At 50.6% G+C, this 23,816-nt stretch overlaps 1 protein-coding gene across 2 annotated transcripts in view; it reads left to right on the top strand.

Moving 5' to 3' along the window:
- MICALL1 (MICAL like 1) overlaps positions 1–23,816 on the top strand; it is a 453,077-nt gene that overhangs the window by 160,798 nt on the left and 268,463 nt on the right. For both annotated transcript variants that reach the window (XM_069653074.1, XM_069653075.1), the window contains exons 7-8: positions 4,773–5,770; positions 6,511–6,574. In XM_069653074.1, the coding sequence (XP_069509175.1) occupies positions 4,773–5,770; positions 6,511–6,574 (1,062 nt within the window). The remainder of the gene's footprint in view (positions 1–4,772; positions 5,771–6,510; positions 6,575–23,816) is intronic.

The raw sequence follows: 23,816 nt of genomic DNA on the forward strand, positions 1-23,816 counted from the left end.
CTCGCATGTGAGGGATGTGTAGCAGAGGATGTTACCATATGCATGTTGGGAAATATTCGATGCATTTGGCTGATGTCCAACATGTTATAGGTGGTTTTGGCAATCATGCTTTATAATGATTCATGACGCCATGCACATGCCCCACAACATCTTCACACATGTGTCAATAGCACAGTGTGGTTGTTGGTATGGTCCGCCAATGTAGGGACACGTTTCTTGGAAGGGGCTTGGTGTCGACTGGAATGCTGGTACTTAAGTACTGTGGATTGTTACTGCACAAATCGAACACATGTTGGTGGTGATCACTACTTGATGGATTCCATTTTCCAAACCTTGTGGCATGGTATTTCTGAGTTTGCCTTCATGTGCACATGTTGGCACGATGTTATGCAGTGTTACTGTCGGGGAGGGGCAGTGATGGGCGTATCCATGAGTGGCATATTGTCTTGCCCAGTCATGGATGCATGACCTGTAAGGTCCTTAGATATGCTCATGTGTATTTGGCTTTGTGACTGCACAATGGTGCATTATGGTACCTGTGGCTGCAGTCTGATGATGCCCAGTGGAAATGCGTAGGGATGGGCGCTGATTTGTATTTGACACTTGCACAATGAGGTACAGCCATGGTACGTCTGCATCCATTGTCAGTGTTATGCATCAAGTTGGAATGCACAAGGGCACAGTGTTTGCCACCAAGGACAGTGTCCAGACACCCAAAATAAAAACTTTGTCACGTAAGCAGACAGGTTGCATATGCATTTCACCCCCCCCCCCCCTTCCCCCTGAATAACACCCCCATGGCTCTGTGATCAGACTTACCCAGCAGCCAGGCACGTTGTGCAGCATGTTGTTCCATGTAGCGGGGAAGCGAGGAGTTCCGCACCACCATTGCATCATGTGTGGATCCTGGGAATCTGGCACAGCAATTTATAATCTTGCTTGCGTCACACACACCATCTGCACATTGATGGAGTGGTACAGCTTCTGATTGCGGTACACCACCTCCACGGCATGCCGGACTACCAACTCCACGTGGGTGCAGTCGAGGGCACCAATGACATTGGGCATGCTTGCCAGTGCATGAAATGCAATTTTGGTGTCATTCACCTCCTGTGCTGTCCGTGGTAGGGATATGTAGACCCTTGCGTGCTTTAGGGGTGCATCCAGCACTTGCTTTAGCACACTAGTGAAACATGGTTGTGAGATGCCATGCAGCTGCTCCACTGTGTGCTGGTAGGTGCCTGTGGCCAGGAAATGGAGCAAACACACCACTTTCAGCAGAGGGGGGGGATGGCGTTGCGGATGTTGATTAGGCTGACCAAGTCATCCTGTATTAGATCCACAATGGTGGTGATGGTGTCCCTGTCCAGGTGGTACAGGGTGTGGATCTGTGCTGGAGTTAAGTCAAATGGACTGGCCCTTATGCGAGGGATTGCTGGCGCTCTGCAGGGAACCACTGCCTGCACTGGAGGTATTTGCTGGCCCAGTCTCACCCTCCTTCTCCTCCTGCGGCTCCTCTGTAATCCCTGGTGTGCTGCCTGCTCAAGGAGTAGCAGTGCAGGCATGTCCTCCAGCTCCTGTATCACAACTGCAAGTGGAATCATTTTGGTCTTGGAAGGGGTGGGGTGTATGGGTGTGCCCCTTTTGTGCTGGGCCAGGCTCACTTGCCTCCACCTGTGCTGATTGTGTGCACCTGTGTCAGTTGGGAACACAGAAGATTGCCATTTACGGGTGATCTGCGATGCCTATACGTGCTTGTCTGTGTGACTCCTAATGTCCTCTTCCTTGCGCATTGCTGGTGTTACTGGCACAGCGCCCGCGTGCAATCCGGTACAGAGGTGCACGGTCACAGCGGGTCACTGTCGATGCCGTTGAAACCGGCATTGCAGGTCGTAATGGCCCGGTCCGGTAAACAATGCCAGTATTGCCTTACCAATATCGTTATTACCAGAGCACCAACCTTGTAAGGCCTTGTGAGACACACTGAAACCAGCCCACTTTCTGGCAGCAAACACACATAGCCTCAGCTTTCCTGGGCACTGGAAGTTCATATAAGGATTTGCCTGTCCTCGCAGGTTAGGAAGAAGCGTTAGAGAAAAGATTGCCAAGGGACAAACGAAAAACCTTTCAAATTCGTACAACATATTTACTACTGTCAAGTCCACATATATATCATATATATTTGGATTCATACATTTTTTGGACACCTTATGCGAATAACAAGGAATACATGATGGTGATCCCACATTACTTTATTTTAGCTTGTTAGGCAAGATTGTATGCAGTACCCATTGGGAGACTACACCAACCTTGTCCTCCTGGCAGTAGGTACCCCAACCTTTGGTATAAGTCTGTACTACACAGGTTGGTAGAGTGGCTGAGCAGGCAGGCTTATCTCAAGACGGGTCAATGTGAGCAGTAGGGTGGTAATGTAGAGATTCACAGTGACAAGTATCCAAATAAACTCTTGCACTCAAGGTTTCTTTATTAAACAATTATTATTAATTTAACAGTTGGTTCCATAAGCCTTCTTTAGAAGGGAGCAATTTTATGTAACACAAAAATACGCTTCAAAATACACAGTCTGTTTAAATAAATCAGTAGATACCCATTGGGGATGGCACACAGACACTTCCTACACCCTCAGGTGACTTAAATAACTAGGACAATATGGACATTGATATATCACTGGCACATTTAGAGCAATACGGAGTTTGGTGTCAAAGAAAAGGTTTTAGGGAATAAAACAAAGGTTAACAAATATTCTTACGCAGGTAAGTGCTTTTGAACCCTCCAATGCAAAGTAAATGAACCCTTTCCTGGAGGAAAGGTAAAAGCACAAAGTCGGAGGTAAGGAGAGTCTTTCAGAGAGCCAGGATAGCCAATGTTAATTAAGCGAAAGTCTAGGTGAGCTGAAGCACTTCTTGTAGGTAGGTAAAAAAGTCTTGCATAATGTTTTAGAAGTCTTTGTAGAAAATGAAATCACTGTAGGGCCACAAGCTGGAAGGCTTGTGAGGGGCAAAGCTGCAAACAACTCTGCAAAGCAACTAAGTCAAGTCTCAACTGAGCACAACAAGAGGTATGTCCCCGTAGTTTTACAGTACCTTTTGGTTTGAAGAAATTGGTTCCAGCTGGCTTCTGTTCCTGTGTTGGACCTCAGTCGTGGGGACAAGAGGGAGGACATCTGGGGACTCCTGCACTACAAATGGAAGGTCGGCAGCAGCAAGGGACAAACTTCAGATCAGCAGCACTTCGCGGTTTCAGCTCCTCGTTGGCACCAACGCGGTTCTCGGATACCACTATGGACTTTCCTCGAATCTGGGGTCCTACACTTTGTTGAGGTGGCTCAGGCTTGGTCAGTCCTGCTTCAAGGGAGTCCGGAGGATCTTCCTGGAGCTCGGGTCTGACTTAAAGACACTCACTCGATTCTAATGTGTTCCTCTGCCTGGCACTTCGGTTCCTGCAGCAGCAATGGAAGTACAGCCAGCTCGGAGAGGATGTCCAGATGAGCTTGTCTTGTGGTCGATTGGTCCCACCAACCCAAGAGGAGCAGTCATCCTTTGCAGGGCTTCTCTAGTCGAGGCAAATTCGGAGCTTCAGCACTGCAGCATGGCTTCACCGGGAGTCCAACAGTCCAGGAGTTGCTGCAGGCATCTCTTCCAAGTTCTTCTTCGGATTCCTTCGTCCAGTGGTCGACTCTGCCTTCCAAGCAAAAAGCCTTGCCTTTTATGCAGGTTTCTCCCATTCATTCCAGCCTAGCTGTCAATCACACAGCAGGGTGGCTATCCTCAAAGGACAGCCTGCCGCCCAATCACCTTTGGGTTCATTCCTGTAACCAAGGGAATTAATTAGAGTTTTGGGCACCTCCCTCACTTCCTGCTCCTGCCAGACAGTCTGGAGGCGTAGGTGGGCTTCACCAGTGAATCCCGCCAAAGACAAAACAAACAAAGGGACCAGACCTGGTATGGCGCGCAGAGTAAATCTCAAGAAGGATCTTTCCAACAAGAAATGGTGAAAAAAAAGACTGGGGCAATTTTTACAAAAGTGGGCACCCATGGGTGCCTTACTGCAGCTGCAATTGCAGCCCGCGTTAAAAGCCCACAATGGTAGTAAAAAGTAAACCACTACCACCAGCCATTAATTGTAGAAAGGGTAACAGAAAAATGTTACATGAGAAACTAGACAAAGGGGATACTAAGTAACCCCTCCAGCACCCTATTGTAAGATAGTGTGTGCTGGATCTAGAAAGTTACACAATGTAAGTAAAGTCAATGTCACTTCACTGCTCTTGGAAACAGTAGTTTATCCAAGAGAAGGTATTTAAACCTTTGGGAAATCTGAAAGACTTCCCTGTGCCACTGCATTGAAGATGATGTGCGACACAATGTAAAGATGAAGCCTATGGAGTTTGTCAGACTCCAAAGTCAAAAGAAACAGAGTCCAAATCACAGAAAAATACATGAGAGAGTGGGAAAAAGGTCTCACTATCCAGGTTACAAATTAAAAAGTTCTTAAATCCAGCAAAAGTGCTGGGGGTCTCTAAGTTAGAAGGGAATTAGCACATTTCTGAGAATTCTCCCTAACATAGCTATAGGATTTTATTTATTGGTCATTTGTATGGCGTCTATACACAAGTGTTTCCAGGCGCACACAAGACAAAATAAAAGGGGGGGGGGTCGCATAGGCCTTGTGACATTCTTACCGTATTGCTTTGATGAAGTCTTGCATCTGAGCTAGAATAATGTTGTCCTCTTTTTTTTTTTGTCTTGCAGGTGCAGGGAATGCTGTGGCACCCTCTTACCTGGATCTTACATGCCTGGCCCAGAAAGTGGCACTTTTGTTTGCACTCACCACAGTGGCAGGGGAAGTGCAATCTCTCAGAGTGCACCTTTCAGTCGTCAAGATGAGAGTCAATCTGGGGGAAAGACAATCACTAGGGAGGAAGCTGGTGTAGAGGAGGGCAGCATTGCTATAGCAAGGAAGGCATCAGGAATGTTACCTATGCATGTAACGGCCAATGAGAACAGTGGGAGCGCACTAGAGCCTTTGGTGACTAACCAAAGTGACAGAAAAGAGACTGCTTGTCCTGTTGTGCCAGAGCTGACCTCTGACCTGAGGGGAGAGGTAAAAGGTCAGTGTGGTAAGGAACTAGGTTTGAAGCCTGAAGCCCTTACAGATGTCAACCTAGAAGTGAAGCACTCGAACCAAGCACCAGTTGAACCAAAGGATCCAGCAAAACATCGTCCTCAAATTCAGCCAAAGCCAGCTCTCCCCATCAAGCCGCTGATCCTCCAGAACACTTTGTCTGGCAGTGATTCTGGTGTGCCCTGTACCCCTATAAACATTCAGGATCACATCGAAATACCCATGAGCAGTGATCCTGGCCAATCCTTTAGCAACACAAGCCTGCCTAACCCGGCTTGCACATCTAACGGAGGTAATGAACTCGTAGGGCCAAATGTCCTCGACAACCATGAGGAACAGACAGCTGCCACCTCTCCAAGCTGCGATTCTTCTGAAAATCCTGCCTCAATAATCCCTCAGGATCCAGTAGACTTGTCTCCTGGCTACTGTGATCTACAGCAAACAAAAAGACTTGATGCCCCTTCAAAAGCAGGAGAGCGAGACAGCCGTCCTGTTCCTGCTGCCAGACGGCCTGTTGGTGTTGCTGTGTCACCCCAAATGATTCCTGTTCCACGGCCAAGATCAACTCTTCCAGTTGAACCTGGGAGTGAGCCTGTTCCCCCTGCTGCCACACATGCCACAAATGGTGAGGAGTATCTTGGGTTAAAGATGAATGTTACGGGTCACCCAGGTTAAGCTTGTGCCAGCAGTTGCTGCCCATGCCCTGTACCTGCATCACACTTACTCTGTGGTGCTAGTCATCATTAGCGATATTTATATGTGCTATCTCGGGAAAGGACAGTCTTTGCTTAACTATTTCCCATCCCTTTGAGTTTATAGCCTAATGTTTATAACTTTTTTATTTTATAACCTAAAACTACCAATTTGCTCAAGTCCTTTGAGGTGCTGAAAACATTTCTTCAGGGCCACCAAATGATCTAATTGTCTAGTGATTTGATAGGGGGATTGCATCCCCAAAAGTATATCCACTGTATTTGTCCCCAGACACGTTAATGTCGATGAGTCACCGAAGAGAAGTAACATGTGAGGTGTCTACATTTTTTTAGAATTGCAGTCTTCTAGCTTGGCTTCATCCCAATTGTATTGTATTGTATTGTATTGTATTGTATTGTATTTATTTGTATTGCGCACCTTGCCCAAGGGCTTACGGGCGCATGTTTGGGGAAGTTACAGGTTACAGGAGATGTAAAACAATATACAGTTACAAGTTATAGTTGCCTATCCCCACCACTCCTGCTTGTGCAATCTGCCTGCAAGATTCCCCTCTATGCTATTTGTGTTACGTGGCAGAGCTCAGCCTTGCTTTTGTATTGTGTTTTTGCAAAATAATTTTTTCGAGGATCTGTTTTTTTCTCTCTCATGTAGGAGTTCAGCTGCAGTCCAGCCCACCTGTTCCAAAGCCAAGAGTAAGGCCCAAGTCATCTGAGAGGTGCATACTTTGTTATTAGGTTTACATTCAGGGCCCAAAATGTGCACTAGCCACTGGCTATTGATAATGTACTATTGATGAGTAAGAAATGGTGTGTAGTCTGTATTTATAGAATTGAGGTGGCGAGTGACCTTTTATGGTTGGCTAGTAGCTTGAAATATTGCCCCTTTCTTACATTGATGGGCCAGTGGGTATTTTTTGTGTCTTTTCAAATTATGGTAATTTTAAGCACTAATGAGGCCGAGAGGTTAAAGAAGTAACATAATACAAGAACATCTCTGAAAGATTAAATGTTGGTGAAGGAAAACCTGTATCTTCTCCAGCATGGGGTCTGGCATGGATTCACATGCTCATGAATATTCCCTGTCAGAATCCTCGGTAAAAGAAAAATCAGTTTCAGTTCTGAACTGTCTTTCTCCTATAAACCAATCACTGAGCTCTGGGTCATTCTGCCCCCAGCCAATGACTGCCCTCCACCTAAGCCCCTCCTCTGGCAGCCATCTTCAGATTTTTACTGCACGTTCAAGTGTTGGGAGTCCTCGCATTTTGCTCTTCGAGCTTTTCTGCGTTTTTAACTTTTTTGATAGGAAAACTCTACTTTCGGTCAATCGAGCCTGTGTGCTCCATCGATTATCCTTCCGATTAACGGGGATCTGTTTTTTTTGCATCTGTTTTTTTGCATCTATCCGGCCCCTCAAGGGCAGAAATCGTTGGGTGTTCTTCTATGAAGCTTCCAGAAGTTCTCAGGCCTACATTGCGCGGATAATGTCGGACGGGAAGGACTGCGCTTCCCTCTTCAAGCTTTGCTACGGCTGCGGTTTGAGGAATGTGTTCATGGACAATAAACATTCCCAGTGCCTGTATTGCCTGCACCCGATGCATAAAGAAGAAGATTGTGAAATCTGCCGTGGCTTCACCAAGCGCATAATGAAGGATCGACATGTCTGGTTGGCGACGTGGCTTAAGGCCATGGCCTCTACCCCGGGTAGTTCACAGGGGCATGCCTCTTCTGGATCCAGCCAACCTGAGCAGGCTTTTAAGTCCTTTAAGGGCACTCCATCCGTGGAGGCCCAACACAAGGCCAAGCACCACGAGTCCGCTTCCATCGGGGTCGCCGCTGCTGCGGGTCCCGTGACGGCCAGAGCGAGTTCATCATCTCCTTCGGCATCAATCTCCAGCCACTGCTCCAGCTCTTCATCCAAGAGGAAGTATGCTACCCCTGGAAAGCTGCGGGGGACTCCGGAGAAGGCCACGCAGGACAAGGTATCCGAGCTGCCCGTAGAAGGTCACGCAGGACAACGTGCCCGAGCTGCCCGGGAAGGAGAAGGCCAAGCAGGACAAGGTTTCTGACCCGGCCGTGAAAGAGAAGGCCAAGCAGGGAAAGGTGTTTGACCCGGCCTTGAAGGAGAAAGCCAAGCAGGACAAGGGATCCGGCTTGCACCTTGTAAAGAATGGAGGGGGTGTTTGTACTTCTGCTCTCTATATGGTAGATGAGAGGCACAGAGGACCCCAGCCAAGATTCTCTATTATTGGTAACGTAGGCGAGCAATCAAGGCCTAGCTTCTCAGGAGGTGATGCAGGCTGGTTTTTAAGTACAGTTTAGTCCCCACGCACCCACAAAGGAATGTCCACACATTGTATTAGTTAAAACACAGTCTTTATATAATTAAGGTTCAAGGTTATATACACAATCACAATAACTCACTTTGTGCTCAGTTAATCTACAATGGCAAATATATACAGTTCTAAGTGGTACCACAATTATTATCCGATTTCATTAAAGTGCATCAACTGTACTCTGGTTAAATGTCACACAAATCACTTAATAAAGGCAACCAACAATAGATATAGGAGGAAAGCAGTTGGTTAGAACAATTGGCAGAATACTGGCCCCTACCACTAGACACAATTCTGTGTGGAGATCCCCCCACCTGGGCAACATGTAAAATAAAGATACACTACAAGCCCAGTCGGCTGAGTGTTTGGGCCCTGCTAAAACCCTCTTGGGCCTAATTCCTGGTGCCCGCAGACCCCTCTGGTTGTATCCCCAGCCCGCTGCCACCCCGATCAGCCCTCTCCCCCTCCCTCCCTCCCTCCCCCGACCGTCTCCCTTCCGTGTTTCTCTCCTCCCTCTGGCCCTGATTGGCTCTAGCACACGGAGCAGCTGAGCCTACCGGCCCGCGCTGCAATCTTGCTGCCCACTTTGATCCTGCACTACGGTGAGTGTTTGGGCCCTGCTAAAACCCTCTTGGGCCTAATTCCTGGTGCCCGCAGACCCCTCTGGTTGTATCCCCAGCCCGCTTCCACCCCGTTCAACCCGCCCTCCCTCCCTCCCCCGACCGTCTCCCTCCCGTGTTTGTCTCTCCTCCCTGCTCCCCTGATTGGCCGGACCTCTTCCTCCTGGCCCTGATTGGTGCAGACGAGAAGCTCCCCGTTTCTTTGCTGGTCCTCCCAATGCAGCCCTCTGCCTGGCAGCCCCTGTGGCTAAGGACCCGAGGCAAAGGACGGCTCCTGCAGTGACGGCTCCACTTCGTATCTGCAGGTATCCACAGGAGAAGCAAGAAACCAACAATAAGTAAGTGTGGGAAAGGTGGGGCCAGAAGCAATTACTTCACGCCATACTACCCAACCACTCATCACCACTGTAAACTTATTAGATCTGTAAAATATTTGCATTTGAAAACTTTGTTGTATACAAATGAAAGTTGCATTTAGAAATGTGCCCAATAGCCTCTCGCTGAATTTAGAAGTGTGCCCAATAGCCTCTCTGTGAAAGTTGCATTTAGAAGTGTGCCCAATAGCCTCTCGCTGAATTTAGAAGTGTGCCCAATAGCCTCTCTGTGAAAGTTGATTTCGAAGTGTCCCCAATAGCCTCTCGCTGAATTTAGAAGTGTGCCCAAAAGCCTCTCTGTGAATGTTGCATTTAGAAGTGCCCCCAATAGCCTCTCGCTGAATTTAGAAGTGTGCCCAATAGCCTCTCTGTGAATGTTACATTTAGAGGTGTCCCCAATAGCCTCTCTGTGAAAGTTGCATTTAGAAGTGTGCCCAATAGCCTCTTTGTGAATGTTGCATTTAGAAGTGTGCCCAATAGCCTCTCTGTGAATGTTGCATTTAGAAGTGTGCTCAATAGCCTCTCTGTGAAAGTTGCATTTAGAAGTGTGCCCAATAGCCTCTCTGTGAATGTTGCATTTAGAAGTGCCCCCAATAGCCTCTCGCTGAATTTAGAAGTGTGCCCAATAGCCTCTCTGTGAATGTTACATTTAGAAGTGTCCCCAATAGCCTCTCTGTGAAAGTTGCATTTAGAAGTGTGCCCAATAGCCTCTCTGTGAATGTTGCATTTAGAAGTGTGCCCAATAGCCTCTCTGTGAATGTTGCATTTAGAAGTGTGCCCAATAGCCTCTCTGTGAAAGTTGCATTTAGAAGTGTGCCCAATAGCCTCTCTGTGAAAGTTGCATTTAGAAATGTTCCTAATAGCCTCTCTGTGAAAGTTGCATCCGGAAGTGTGCCCAATAGCGACGTTGTGAAAAGTTGAATTTAGAAGTACATTCAGATGTTGTATTTAGAAACATGCATAACAGCCCCCATGTGAATGTTGGATCCTGAAGTGTGCTCATAGCCGCTCATGGAAACCTGTATTTAGAAGTGTGCCTAATAGCCTCTCTCTGAAAGCTGAACTCGAAGTCTATCCAATAGCCGCTCATTGAAAGTTGAATTAAGAAGTACATCTAGAGGATGAATTTAGAAGTGTACCCAAGTTCAATCTAGAAGTGTGCCCAATAGCCTCTCTGTGAAAGTTGAATGAATGCGCATCATATCTCACCACCACGCATACTCTCTTCTTTACACCACCACTCAACTAGAACAGAGATACTATGACACCATTCGATATAACTGTTCTCATACCAACATCCGCCGCATACTACACATCATTCTAAGTAAACACTGCTGGTCACGCACCCCCCAGCCAGGCGTTCTCCTCAGGCCTAACGCTGCCACACTCGGTCTGGATAAATCGTGCCAGAACTATCACATACTCCTGATCTCTCAACCACCACACCTACCGCTAAGAAGCAGCTACTACATGACTACCGCACCGGCTGCACACATACCCGGTGCTCACATGCACCGTTGCCCCTCTCTACTGATTTGAACTTCGGTTCCCAAGGGCGTTCAACCTACCAGTGCCTTCAGACCATACCAATGGTATATAAGGCCCTATATAGATGCAAAATAAATTAACATATATTGTTCAATAAGTCTTATTTCCTTCTACAATGTTTCTACCACCCCAATGGAATAGAGTCGTCGACGGATCCTTCTTGAGCGGCTCCCTTTAAAGCAGGAGCCACGGATCGTCAAGATCCCTTGAAGAAAGTGAACACGGTGTCGAGGCGGCAGCTTCGGTCCCAGCGGTGCTCGTCGACAAAGGAGCGAAGACGTCCTGCAAGGAAGAGGCGTGCGGGGCACCTCGATGTTGATAGTTCAGGACCGCAAAGAGTTTGGGAAGAACTGTGGCCCAGCAAGGGCGTCGAGTCGTCTGGCATCTCTACGGTCTTTGGCTGGCGGAAAACCCACCGGCGGATGCTCCTCAGCATGTCGACGACCTGGCCTTCTCCGGCGGGATAAGGCGGATGGCGGTGCGGACGAGCGCATGCGTGAATCAAAGTCTTATCCAAAGGAGCGTTGTGGCTCCGGTCGTCGATCACATGGCGTCAAGTGGTCCCCGCTTCTGGGCAACACTGCGCTTCGACAGGCCTCCAGCGGTTATAGCAAACCTGCGAACCCTGGTCGACGACAGTGGACGGAATGACCGGTGCTTATCTTCGTTCTCCTCGGCGGTCCCCATCTCCGGTCGGCAGCCTGTCGAGGGTCTGACTTCCAGGGAGCTTCGGCAAAGGTTAGCGGTGCTCGATGGTCCCTCGGAGCACGGGAAGAGGGCACCTAACCAGGTCCTCTCTTGGATCAGGCTTGGCGGCTTTCGGATTTTGGCGAAGGGAGACAGCAGTCAACCTTCTTCTTCAGGCTCGGCTTCGAGATACAGCTTCAGTTTCAATGTCAGTTTCAACTCCAGCTTCTGAACGATGTCTAGCAGTGAGAGGCCCGCAGATATACTAGTTGATCTCCCATTCATTCTGCTGGGTCACACTCGGGCAACCAATCGTTCAGAAGGGCATTCCGCAGTCAGTCGGCCAATCAGGCATACAGTGCATTCAGGCCATTCTCCTCCCACGCAGATACTCACAACAAGGAATGTGTATGGGGACAAGTACCCAGCCATTCAACACTACAAACTGCATTCATGTCAGTTTCAGGCAGGGCTGTCTCAGTCAGTGTCAAACACCAGATACCAGACATCCACAACAAGAAGTGCATATTGGTCACACACTCCATTCACCCAGGTCCCACACACAGGGTAAACCCACAACATACAGGCACTGGGAAGGCTACAGCCAGTCTGGCCTGGACTTCACAACAACACCATGTATGGAACTTCCACCCAACAGCCAGTCAGAGGGAAGGGACCGAGTCAGGGCTTCCCAGGACTTTGGGAAAACAAGGTAACAGGCAATAGAAAGCTAGAGGCCACAGGGGCCATCTTGTTTCCTATGGGGAATCAACTGATTCCAATGGCAGGGCCTTAGTATCCCAAAATGGAGGATACTCGGAGCAACTGTCAAATTCAGCATGGAACTGCCACCAGTCCATATCCTGCTCTGTGGACCACACACAGGTATTTGTATTTATTTTATTTGTATTTCGCGCCTGGCCCTCAGGCATCTGGGCGCATTTCTTAGGGAAGGGTAGCAAAGGAGGTACATAGAATGGCAAAGAATTTACAATGTCAAGATGCAAAAGTGGACGGCAAATTTACAAATTTACAATGTTAAAGGGAAGGCTGTATATCAGAATCTTGGGGAACATATTTACAGAAAGGCATAATTAGTGACAACGGTGGTGTATAGACATGCGGAGGAGAGCAAAGAAAGGTGGATGTGCAGTAGTTACATACTGGCTGAGGTGTGGTCTTTCTCGATGAGCCAGGATTTTACTTTATTCTTAAATGTCAGGTAAAATGGTTCGGCTCTCAGTGTAGAGGGTAATGTGTTCCAGAGATTAGCGGCTAGGCCATACATTAGGTGCCCAAAAACATACACTAGGGGCACAGGGTTGTACCCCCAACCATGGGTGCCATGAGGGTAGGGTATCCCATGGGTCTGTACACCAAACCAAAAACAGGAAAAGCTGCATTGCCAGGAGTCCCACATGGACTCCTGGGCAGAAAACCATACAGAACACAAAAAATGAAAAAAGACTACAGGACAAATCTCTGTCCCTCCAATGCATTTCCAGCATCACACACGTCAAGGCCCAGGCGCACCAGACCAAATCGTTGTCCTCCGAGTTGGTGGTGGCCTCCCTCGCAAAGGCAGTGGGGGCGGACCCGACGACGGCCAGAGTGGCTCTTCCTCCCAGGAGGGAGGCTTCGGCCAAGCCGGTTGAGAAAACTCTGGAGAAGAGGACCTGAAACTGACCCGTCAGGAGCCGAAGAAGGGGGCAGGGGGCGGAGAAGAAATCCATGGAACGAACATTTCGTCATCTGATGAGGAGAGACTTTCAGTCTACACCATTCAGGGTGATGACGGCGATGACGAGAAGAACGTTGGGATGACGCCCGCCGGAGGCAACGGCGGCGGCGACGACGGTGACGCTGTCCACAGGGATGACGACATTGACGGTGGGCCCAGCGACCCTCCCCCCCCCCCCCCCCCCCAGGTGCCTGCTAGAGACCTCTCGCAGGACATCTTCTCGATCCTCCACACACTGGTGACCGAGATTCAGAGGAGGATGCCGGCAGCACCACCAGCAGCACCTCTGGTGACACCACCGCCAGTAACCCTGTTGACACCGGGGGAACCGCCGGTGTTGGGGAGAATTCTCAGAAATGTGCTAATTCCTCTCTGCCTTAGAGACCCCCAGTACTTTTGCTGGATTCTAGGACTTTTTAATTTTAAACCTGGCGATTGTGAGACCTTTTTCTCACTCTCTCATGTATTCTTCTGTAATTTGAATACTGTGTTTCGTTTGGTTTTGGAGTCTGACAAACTCCATAGGCATCATCCTTTTACATTGTGACACACAGCACCTTCAGTGCATCGGGACAGGGAAGTCTTTCAGATTTCCCAAAGGTTTAAATACCTTCTCTTGGTTAAGTACTGTTTCCAAGAGCAGTGAAGTGAACTTGACTTTACTTACATTTGTAACTTTCTAGACCAAGCACACACTAACATAGGGTGCTGGAGGGGTTACTTGGTATCCCCTTTGTCTAGTTTCTCATGTACCATTTTTATGTTACCCTTTCTACAATTAATGGCTGGTGGCACTGGTTTACTTTTAACTACCGTTGTGTGTTTTTACCGCGGCCTGCGTTCGCAGCTGCAGTACAGCACCCATAGGTGCACATTTTGTCAAAATGGCCCCGGTCTTCTTTTTTCGCCATTTCTTGCTGGAACGGTCCTTCTTGAGATTTACTCTGCACGCCAAACCATGTTTGGTCCCTTTGTTAATTTTGTCTTTGGCGGAATTCACGAGTGAAGCCTGCCTCTGGCTCCAGTATGTCTGGCAGGGGCAGGAAGTGAGCGAGGTGCCTGAACCTACCCATGCTTAATCCCCTTGGTTACAGGAATGCACCCAAAGGTGATTGGCCGGCTGGCTGATGAGCAAGGACAGCCACCCTGCTGTGTGATTGACATCTAGGCTCGAATGAATGGGAGAAACGTTCATAAAAGGCAATGCTTATTGGCTTGGAAGGCAGAGTCGACCACTGGACGAAGGAATCCGAAGATGAACTTGGAAGAGACGCCTGCTGCAACTCCTGGACTTTGGTTTGGCCCAGTGAAGCCCTGCTGCTGCGCTGAAGCTGCAAATTCGCCTCAACTAGAGAAGCCCTGCAAGGACGACTTCTCCCCTTCAGTTGGTGGGACCAAACAACTCCAAAGTGAACTCGTTTGGACATCCTCTCTAAGCTGGCTGTACTTCTTCTTCTGCTGCTGCTGTTGGAACCGAAGTGCCAGGGAGAGGAACACCAAATTGAGTGCATCACTTTTAAGTCTGACCCGAGCTCCAGGAAGATCCTCCGGATTCCTAGGAAGCAGGACCGACCAAGCCTCAGCCACCTCAACAGAGTGCTGGACCCCAGATGTGGGGAAAGTCCAAAGTGCTAGCCGAGAACTGCAGTGGTGCTATTTGCTGAGACGCGAGGAACAGAAACCGTGAAGTGCCGCTGAATTGAAGTTTGTCATTTGCTGCTGCTGATCGTCCCATTGCAGTGCAGCAGTCCCCACAAGCCCTCCCTCTTGTCCCCATGACTGAGGCCCAGGAACAACATGATCTGCAGAGCTGCACAGGAACAGAAGCCAGTTGGAACCATTACTTCTAACCAAAGGTACTGTACAGTCTAAGAGAACTTAACCTCTTGTTGTGTAGCCTTGCTTGTTCTCACTTGAGGCTTGTCCTGGTTGGTTTTGCAGAGTTGCTCGCATCTATGCCCCTCACAAGCCTAAACATCTTGTGGCCCTACATTTATTCTACTTTTTCTACAAAGACTTCTAAAACATTGTGCAAGACTTTTACTTACCTGCAAGAAGTGCTGCAGTTCACCTCGACATTTGCTTACTTAACATTGGCTGGCCTGGCTCCCTGAAAGACTCTTCTTACCTCTGACATTGTGCTTTACCTTTCCTTTCAGGAAGGGGTTAACTTGCTTTTCATTGGGGGTGTTAGGTAGAATTGCCTGCAGTACCCCCTGTGACCACCACATACAATTAAGACTACAGGTGTAAGCAAAAACAAACCTTTGGTATAAGTCTGTACTACACAGTTTTGTGGTAGTGAGCTGAGCAGCCAGGCTTATCTCAAGAGGGAATGTGAGCAGTACAAGAGGTTACACAGAGGTCTTACAAACACAGTGGTTCAAGTAGACACTTATACTCAAGGTTTCTTGGCAAAACACTTATTAATTTATGAGGCAACTTAATTTTATACACACAAACACTTCAATAGCAAACCAATAAGTTTCTGAACAAATTAAGCTCCCTGAAATAGGAGCAAAATGGCATTTCAGTTAATTTCAATGGGAGCAAAAAGGCACAAGTTAGCAGAATAGATCACAAACACTTTCTTAGGCAGTGCAAATAGTTCTAGTTCACTAGAGGACTCGATTCAGTTCAATAGGCATAGGCCAAAGTCGATGGGCTAGTGTCTTGGATAGGAAAGAGCAGTTCTTGAAGTAAATGGTAAAGTCTTTGCCAAAGTTTTCAAAAGTAGTTTGTACGAAAAAGAATCATATGTTGGGTCACAAGCTGATTTGGCTTGTAAATTGGGAAAGTTCCACAAACTTTCACAGCGAGAGAAGCGTTATCTCAATCGGGTTGGCACAGTACCTTAGTATGAAGCAAAAGATGCAGCTGAAGACATTGGTTCCTGGCAGTTCTGCAGATCTCACTGTTCCTGAGCCTCAGTTGTGGGGACAAGAGGGAGGACGTCGGGGGACTCCTGCACTGCATGGGATCGTCGGTCAACGCTGACAAAATGGAGTCACTTCAGTTCGAGTAGCTGTTCTTCAAGCACACAAGCTGGTGTCCTTCCCCCTGGTTAATCCTAACCAGTTTCGAGAATGGTATCTAGGTGGCTTACAAGTTGATTGGTCCCATCAACTCAAAGGAAGATGTCGTCCTTGAAGGGGCTTCTCTGACGAGATGAACTTGGCAATTCGGACCTGCAGCAGGGCTTCACCGGGCAAACCAATGGTCCAGGAGTTGCAGCAGCCGTCCTCTTCCAGCTAGTCTTCGGTTCTTTCGTTCCAGTGGTCGACTCTGCTTTCCAGTCCAGGAGACTCACCTTTTAAACAGTTTTCTCCCATTCATTCCACCCTAGCTGCCACTCACCCAGCAGGGTGGCTGTCCTTGCCAGAAGGTCAGCCAGCCAATCACGCCAGAGTGCATTTGGGTCTCCTAGGAGGCTAAGCACAGGGAGTTTCGGCCCCTCCCTCAATTCCTGCCCACCCCAGACATTCAGATGCCAGAGGCGGTCTTCAGTCCTGAAGCCCGCCAAAGGCATGGAAACAAAGGGACCAAACCTGGTTTGGCGTGCAGAGACAAACACTAGAAGGACCTTTCCAAAAAGAAATGGGGAAAAAAGAAGACTGGGACCCGTTTAAACACAGGGGCCTAAGGCGCCATCTTGAAAAACATGGCTCCCGTGATTTTTAGCTACTGGTGTTCGTGGTCGGGAAAAATCATGGTAGTTTTGTTCTAAAACCACTGCCACAAGCCATTTCGTTAGAAAAGGGTAGCATTTGACTGCTACATGAGCTTCTAGACACAGGGGATACTAGGTAACCCCTCCAGCACTCTATAGGAAGATAGTGTGTGCTGGGTCTAGGAATTTAAAAAGACTAGTGAAGTCAATTTAACCTTACATTCTCTGGGCGACAGTAGTTTATCCCAGAGAAGGCATTTAAACCTTTGGGAAGTCTAAAAAGACATCCCTGTGTCACTGCACTGAGGGTGCTATGTAACACACATGAAAAGATGCCTATGGAGTTATCTTAAAACGCCATAATCAAAGAACACCAGTGTAAAACATACATCAAAATACATGAAAGAGTGGGGAAAAAAGTCTCACACTCTTTCCAGGTAAGACAATCAAGTCCTCAAAATCCAGCAAAGTTGCTGGGGGACTCTAAGGTGAAGAGAATTCGCACATTTATGAGAATTCTCCCTAACAACTAGGAGAGGGGATGAAGCACCAAAATGATAAATCACCCTAACACGGGAAGTCCCAATAGTCCGGTCAGGGTAGTGTTACTAATCCTCCCAAACATGAGAGTGGTTTCTCTAAGTCTCCCTATGTGTCAAGACCCACTGGGACTTGTTACACATACACAACTGGGGCTTGTTACACATGTGGGGCAAGTGACCACAAGAAGGGGGACCCCAGGTATAAGGGTAAGACCTTGGGGGTATACTCTGTAAGTCTGGCCTTCTCTCAGTCTGAGGAAGAAGAGGTTGCAGGGGCATCCTTTCCTTTAGATTCCTTCCCCACAGGTGAGGAATCTGAAGTTAGGCTTGATTCCTTGGAAACAAGTCCTGTCCCTTAGTCATAATTCTTCTGAGATAGTGTTCAGGTAGTAGGTGTAAGTACCTCTACTGTTACGAACACTGGACCCAGCCCTACAGATTTAGCTTCCTCCATGGTAAACCCACAGGTTCTTGCCAAAGGTCCTGTGGAGGATACTCACTTGATTGGTATTAGGAGAGTGGTTCCTAGAAGAGTTCTGGGTGAGCTTAGTCTAAAAGACTTAGTTCTCTAGCATGGGGTCTGGCATGGATTCACATGCTCATGAATATTCCCCGTCGTCAGGCTGGGAATCCTCGGTAAAGAAAAATCAGTATCAGTTTCGTTTCTGATCGGTCTTTCGTAGTAGTAACCAATCACTGATCTCTGCGTCATACTGACCACAGCCAATGACTGCCCTCTCCCTAAGCCCCGCCTCTGGCAGCCATCCTCAGATTTTTACCGCATGTTCAAGTGTTGGGATCCTCGTGCTATCACTCTCGAGCTTTAGTGCGTTTTTGCGCTTTTTCTTAGGAAAATTCTCTCTTTTTTCGGTCAAAAGAGCCTCAAGCTCCACCGTTTCTTTATCCGATCAACGGGGACCCGTATCGGATTCTTCTACGCCCCTCAAGGGTGAAGATTTCGTCGAGCCACGCTTTTGGAGGACTCCAGAAGTTTCTCAGGCCCATCTCGGACATGGCCCAGGAGAAGGGGAAGCTCGACGCCCGGAAAGCTGTTCACGGTCTGCCCTGGATGCCAGCTTCAGAATGTCTTCAAGGAGGACAAACACTCCCTTTGCCTCTACTGCCTGCATGAGGACAAGACGCACGTGGAGAAGGACTGTGCGTTTTGCGGGAACATGTCGGAGCGGACCATGAAGGACCGCCATCTGCGTCTCGCCAACTGGCTGGAAGGGAAGAGTCCGTCTGAGTGGTCTTCTAAGACCTTTGAGGGCGCCCTGGCGACGGGGGCCCAACAGAAGGCCAAGCACCGCAAGTCCGCTGGCACTGGGAGCGCCGAACGGTCGGGCTCTTCGGTTGCCAGGCAGGGCGCAACCTCCCCGGCGCCATCAACCACGAGCCAACGCTCTGGCTCGGGTAAGAGGAGGTCCGAGCACCCGGCGAAGCTTCTGGAGAGGCCCCGGTCGAGCTCGAAGGTCTCATCGGAGGGGGAGCGAGGCGATGACCCTCCCCCCAAGGAGAAGGCGGTGAGCGCACCTAAGGTGGTGAAAGCCTTGATCCACCCTGCCAAGGCCTCTATCGAGACAGTCGTGGCGGCCCTGGCGCAGCCTGTGGAGGCTACACCAGTGGAGGCGACCTCGGGGCCCAGAGTCTCCCTGCCACCGCGGTGGGAGTCCTCTTTCAAGCCCATTGACAGGACCCCCGTGAAACCTCCGACGGAGAAGAAAAAGGGGGGGCAGGAGGCCTCAACCGGCCTCAACCTCTGAAGAGGAGCTGATCGAAGTCTTAAGCCACGGCATTGGCGTGGAAGAAGACCAGCCCGTCGGGAGGGTGCCGACGAGGTTCCTGACCGCCCGTTGGAACCCCCTCAACCAGTGCCGCAAGACAACTCGGCGGCCATTTTGTTGGCTATACAGTCTTTATGCTCGGAGATGAGGACGAGATTGCCGTTACCACCAACGGAGGAACCGCTCCCGACGGGGGACCCAGAGCCAGGCCCTTCTGGGAGCCCTCCTCCTAAGAGAAGGATTCATCCTCCACCACCTTTTCAACCATCGCGCCCTGCTCAGCCCTCCTCCCCGTCCACGAACCGTGGGGATGATACGGGGACAGACACGGCCGCGACGGGTACAGATGACGAAGTTTACGATGAGGAGCTTCCGTCATCACCTCCTCCTTGGGCTTCCCCGCCCGACGAGATTGGATCATTTCATGCCATGATCGCCAGGGCAACCGAGCTTTTCCAGCTCTGCCTCGGAAGAGAAGAAGGAACGATTCCTTTATCAACGGCACGAGACCAAGAGGAAGACGGTCCTCGCTGTACCTCTACTGGACGATATCTGGGATGAGGGTCTCGCCCTCCTCAAGAACCCATCCACAACGCTTGAAAGAAGGGATCGGTACGAGAAGAAGTACCGGGTCCCGGACGCGGCCTCCTTGTGCCTTCGGGCACAGCCGACCCCAGACTCAGTCGTCTCTGCGGTGGCCAGGAAGAAAGCGGTGGGGGCATCGGCCTCTACATCAACCCCCCCCCCCCGGATGGCGAGGGAAAGAAATTGGACACGATGGGATGCAGAGTCATCTCATCGGCAGCGTCGACGATTAAGGCTGCCAACTTCTGGCTATCGTAGCCCGCTACGACGGGGAGTTGTGGTACAAGATCGCCCTCCTGCTGGACTTCCTACCGGACGACAAGAGGGCGGAGGCCCTAGAGATCTTGCAGAAGGAGAAGTGGCGTTGGACCACGCCTTTACGATAGCGACGGACATCGCTGACACTGGGTTTCGCCAGTTGGGCAACGGCGTGTGCCTTAGACGGCGTGGATGGCTCAAGGCAACGGACTTCCGGCAGGACGTGCAGACCAGAGTTTTGGACATGCCGTTCGACGGGAGCAACCTGTTTGAGAAAACAGTGGACGATTCCCTGCAAGCCATCAAGACGGACACGGAGACAGCCCGGGCTCTTGGTGTTCTCCAGCAACGACGGCTGCCCTTTCGGAGCACCGGAGGCAAGCAGGGTGCCTCCAAAGGTTCCGGCGGCAGATATTCCACCTACCGTCAAGCGGCCCGTTCGTCGTCACAGGAAGCCTACAGGGGACGAGGCAAGTCGGGCGGACCCCGCCGTCGTCGCCAGGGAGGACAAGGCGGCAAAGCCTCGTTGAAGCAGGACTGAACCGGCCGTGGGGTCGGGCACCCACCGAAGCACCCGGTGGGAGGCCGGCTGGCAAACTTCGTCAGCGTGTGGGAGTCCATCTCCACCGACCGTTGGGTGCTGGATGCCCTGGCCCAGGGTCACGTGCTCAAGTTTCTAAAGAAGTGCCCGCGCGTCCTCCCCATGGCCAGGAAGGAACATCACGTCCCTCAACTTCTCTTCGAGGTAAAGGCGATGCTCAAGAAAGGCGCCATCAAGCTCATCCCAAAGAGGCTTCGGGGCTCCAGAGTTTACTCAAGATACTTCCTTGTGAATAAGAAGACAGGAGGATGGCGTCCCATCCTGGACCTACGACGACTGAACAAATTCATCAAGGCACAGAAGTTCCGGATGGTCACCCTCCAGCACGTCCTGGGTCAGCTGGAGGAGGGCGATTACCTGTCGTCGTTGGATTTGGAGGATGCCTACTTCCATATTCCCATCCTAAAGGGACACCGAATGTTTCTCAGATTCGTGGTCCAAGGGCGTCAATACCAGTTCAGAGCCCTTCCCTTCGGATTGAGGTCGGCACCCAGGGTGTTCACCAAGTGCCACGCACCGGTGGCGGTGCGGCTGCGCCTGGAGGGGATCCACGTCTACCCCTACCTGGACGACTGGCTCATCCGAGCAAAGACAAGGGAGCTCGCCGCGGAGCACACGGCGAGGACCGTCCAACTACTCACGGACCTGGGATTCTCCATAAACTACGCCAAGTCCCACCTGGTGTCCGCGCAAGACGCACTGTTTCTGGGAGCGAAACACGACACAGTGGCGCTTCTGGCCCCGCCGTCGGAGGAAAGGACGAGGGCCATCGTGGGCAAGGTGCAGCGGATGCTGGTTGCGGACGCGGCCAGGGTGAGGTCCATCAAATCCCTCCTCGGAATGATGTCTTCTTGCATTTATCTCATTGCCTGTGCAGGCTTCGGATGCGCCCGTTACAGGAGTTCCTGGACGCTCGCTGGATCCAGACGACGGGCAGCTTCGAGGACAGGATCACACTGGACGAGAGTTTCCGACGAGCGATCCGGTGGTGGGGCACCCGCGCGCATCTGACTGCGGGCATGGACTTCCAGACCCCGGGCCACCAGAAGACTGTGACCACGGATGCCTCCCTGGAAGGGTGGTGAGCGCACACCGAAAATCTGCACGCGAGAGGCCTTTGCCTTCCGACGGAGAAGTCCCTCCATATCAACGTCCTGGAGCTCCGTGCAGTGTTTTGGGCCCTCGGGTCCTTTCTTCCGTCCCTCAAGGGCAAGGTGGTGAGGATCTTCACCGACAACACCACCACCATGTTCTACATCAGGAAGCAGGGCGGTACCAGATCCCCAGCCCTGTCCAAGGAGGCGCAGGATCTGTGGCATTGGGCTGTTGCCCAAGGGATGTTTCTGGTGCCGTTTCATCTGGCAGGAATAAAAAACACCATCGCCGACTCGCTCAGCAGAGAGCTGCGCTCGTGCCACGAGTGGGAACTACGGCAGGATCTAGTGGACCGCCTCTTCCGAAGGTGGGGCACACCCCAGATCGATCTGTTCGCGACAGGGATGAACTCCAAGTGCCGGAGGTTCGCCAGTAGGTTTCCCCAGCCGAGGAGCATGGGCGATGCTTTCTCGTTCCCCTGGGAGGGCCTGTTTCTATACGCGTTCCCTCCATTGCCGTTGCTGATCCGGCTCATCAACCAGCTCAAGAGGTCACGGTGCAGGATGATCCTCGTCGCACCTGCGTGGCTGAGGCAGATATGGTTCCCGAACCTTCTGGACTTGTTGGCGTCCTCGTCAATCAAGCTGCAGTGGACGCGGATCTTCTCTCCAGGGAAGGAGGCACCATCCTTCATCACGACCCGAAGTCGCTGAACTTGCAGGCCTGGCTCTTGCAGTGCTAGAGTTTGGAGGTTACGACATACCGGCCGACTGCAGAGAGGTTCTTGCAAGGCCAGGGCGTCCTCGACTCTTAAATGCTACGGACATAAATGGAAGAGGTTCTCTGTCTGGTGCCATGCACAGAAGATTAACCCTCTACGGATTACGGCTCCTCAAGTACTGCCGTACCTACTGACGCTGGCCAAGACTGGACTGGCGCACGCTTCCATCAAGATTCATTTTGCTGCGATCTCCCGATACACCAGAACCACGGGACGGGCGTCTTTGTGGTCTCATCGTCTGGTGAAAGAATTCATGAAGGGACTGTTCAGATCGTTCCTGTCGGTGAAGGCTCCGGCCCCGGCGTGGGAGCTCAACTTGGTGCTGACCAAGCTCATGGGACCTCCGTTCGAGCCTCTGCACTCAGCTCCGTTGAAGTTCTTGTCGTGGAAAACAGCGTTTCTTGTGGCCATCACCTCCTCACGACGGGTGGGAGAGATCCAGGCCCTTCCCTGCAAACCCCCGTACTTGACCTTTCACGACACGAGGGTAGTGCTCAGGATGCACCCCTCCTTTATGCCCAAGGTGCCGTCGGACTTCCACCTCAACGAACCCTTGGTGTTGCCTGTTTTCTTCCCGTCGCCTTCGTCGCCGGCTGAAAGGACTTTGCACTCGCTGGATGTGGCTAGAGCGCTGAAGTTCTACGTGGACCGCACAAAGAGTTTTCGGAAGACGTCACAACTTTTTGTGAACTTTGGACCTGTCAATCAGGGGTAGGCTCTCTCAAAGGCTTCCATTTCCAGATGGCTCTCCGGCTGTATCATGTACTGTCATCGGTTGGCAAACCGACCGCTGCCCGGCCGTCCGAGAGCCCATTCCACCAGAGCGATCGCAGCTACCACGGCGTTCCTATCTGGTGTGCCCCTGCTGGATATCTGCAGGGCTGCTACGTGGAGGTCGACGCACACCTTCACGAAATTCTACTGCGTCGACCGGGATTCCAGGGAGGAGTCCAGGGTCGGCCAGGCAGTGCTGCGCAACCTGTTCGCTTAAGGTGAGCCTGGTGAGGAGGTAAGAGATGCTTAATGTTGAGTTGTTTTATTGCTTAATGTTGAGCCTATTACCACCTCCCGTGGTTGTTCATGTGTGTACTGCTATGTATTCTTTTATTCATGAGCATGTGAGTCCATGCCAGACCCCATGATGGAGAAGGAACAAGTTACTTACCAGTAACTGTTGTTCTCCAGCATGGGTCTGGCATGGATTCACATGCGAACCCTCCCGCCTACCCCTCTGCGGCTCTACACTTGGTCATACTTCCACTTCACGTGCTACCAAATCTGAGGATGGCTGCCAGAGGCGGGACTTAGGGAGAGGGTAGTCATTGGCTGTGGTCAGTAT

This window comes from Ambystoma mexicanum, chromosome 3q (assembly GCF_040938575.1).
Source record: "Ambystoma mexicanum isolate Mex_15411 chromosome 3q, UKY_AmexF1_1, whole genome shotgun sequence".
In the NCBI taxonomy this organism is placed as follows: Eukaryota; Metazoa; Chordata; class Amphibia; order Caudata; family Ambystomatidae; genus Ambystoma; species Ambystoma mexicanum.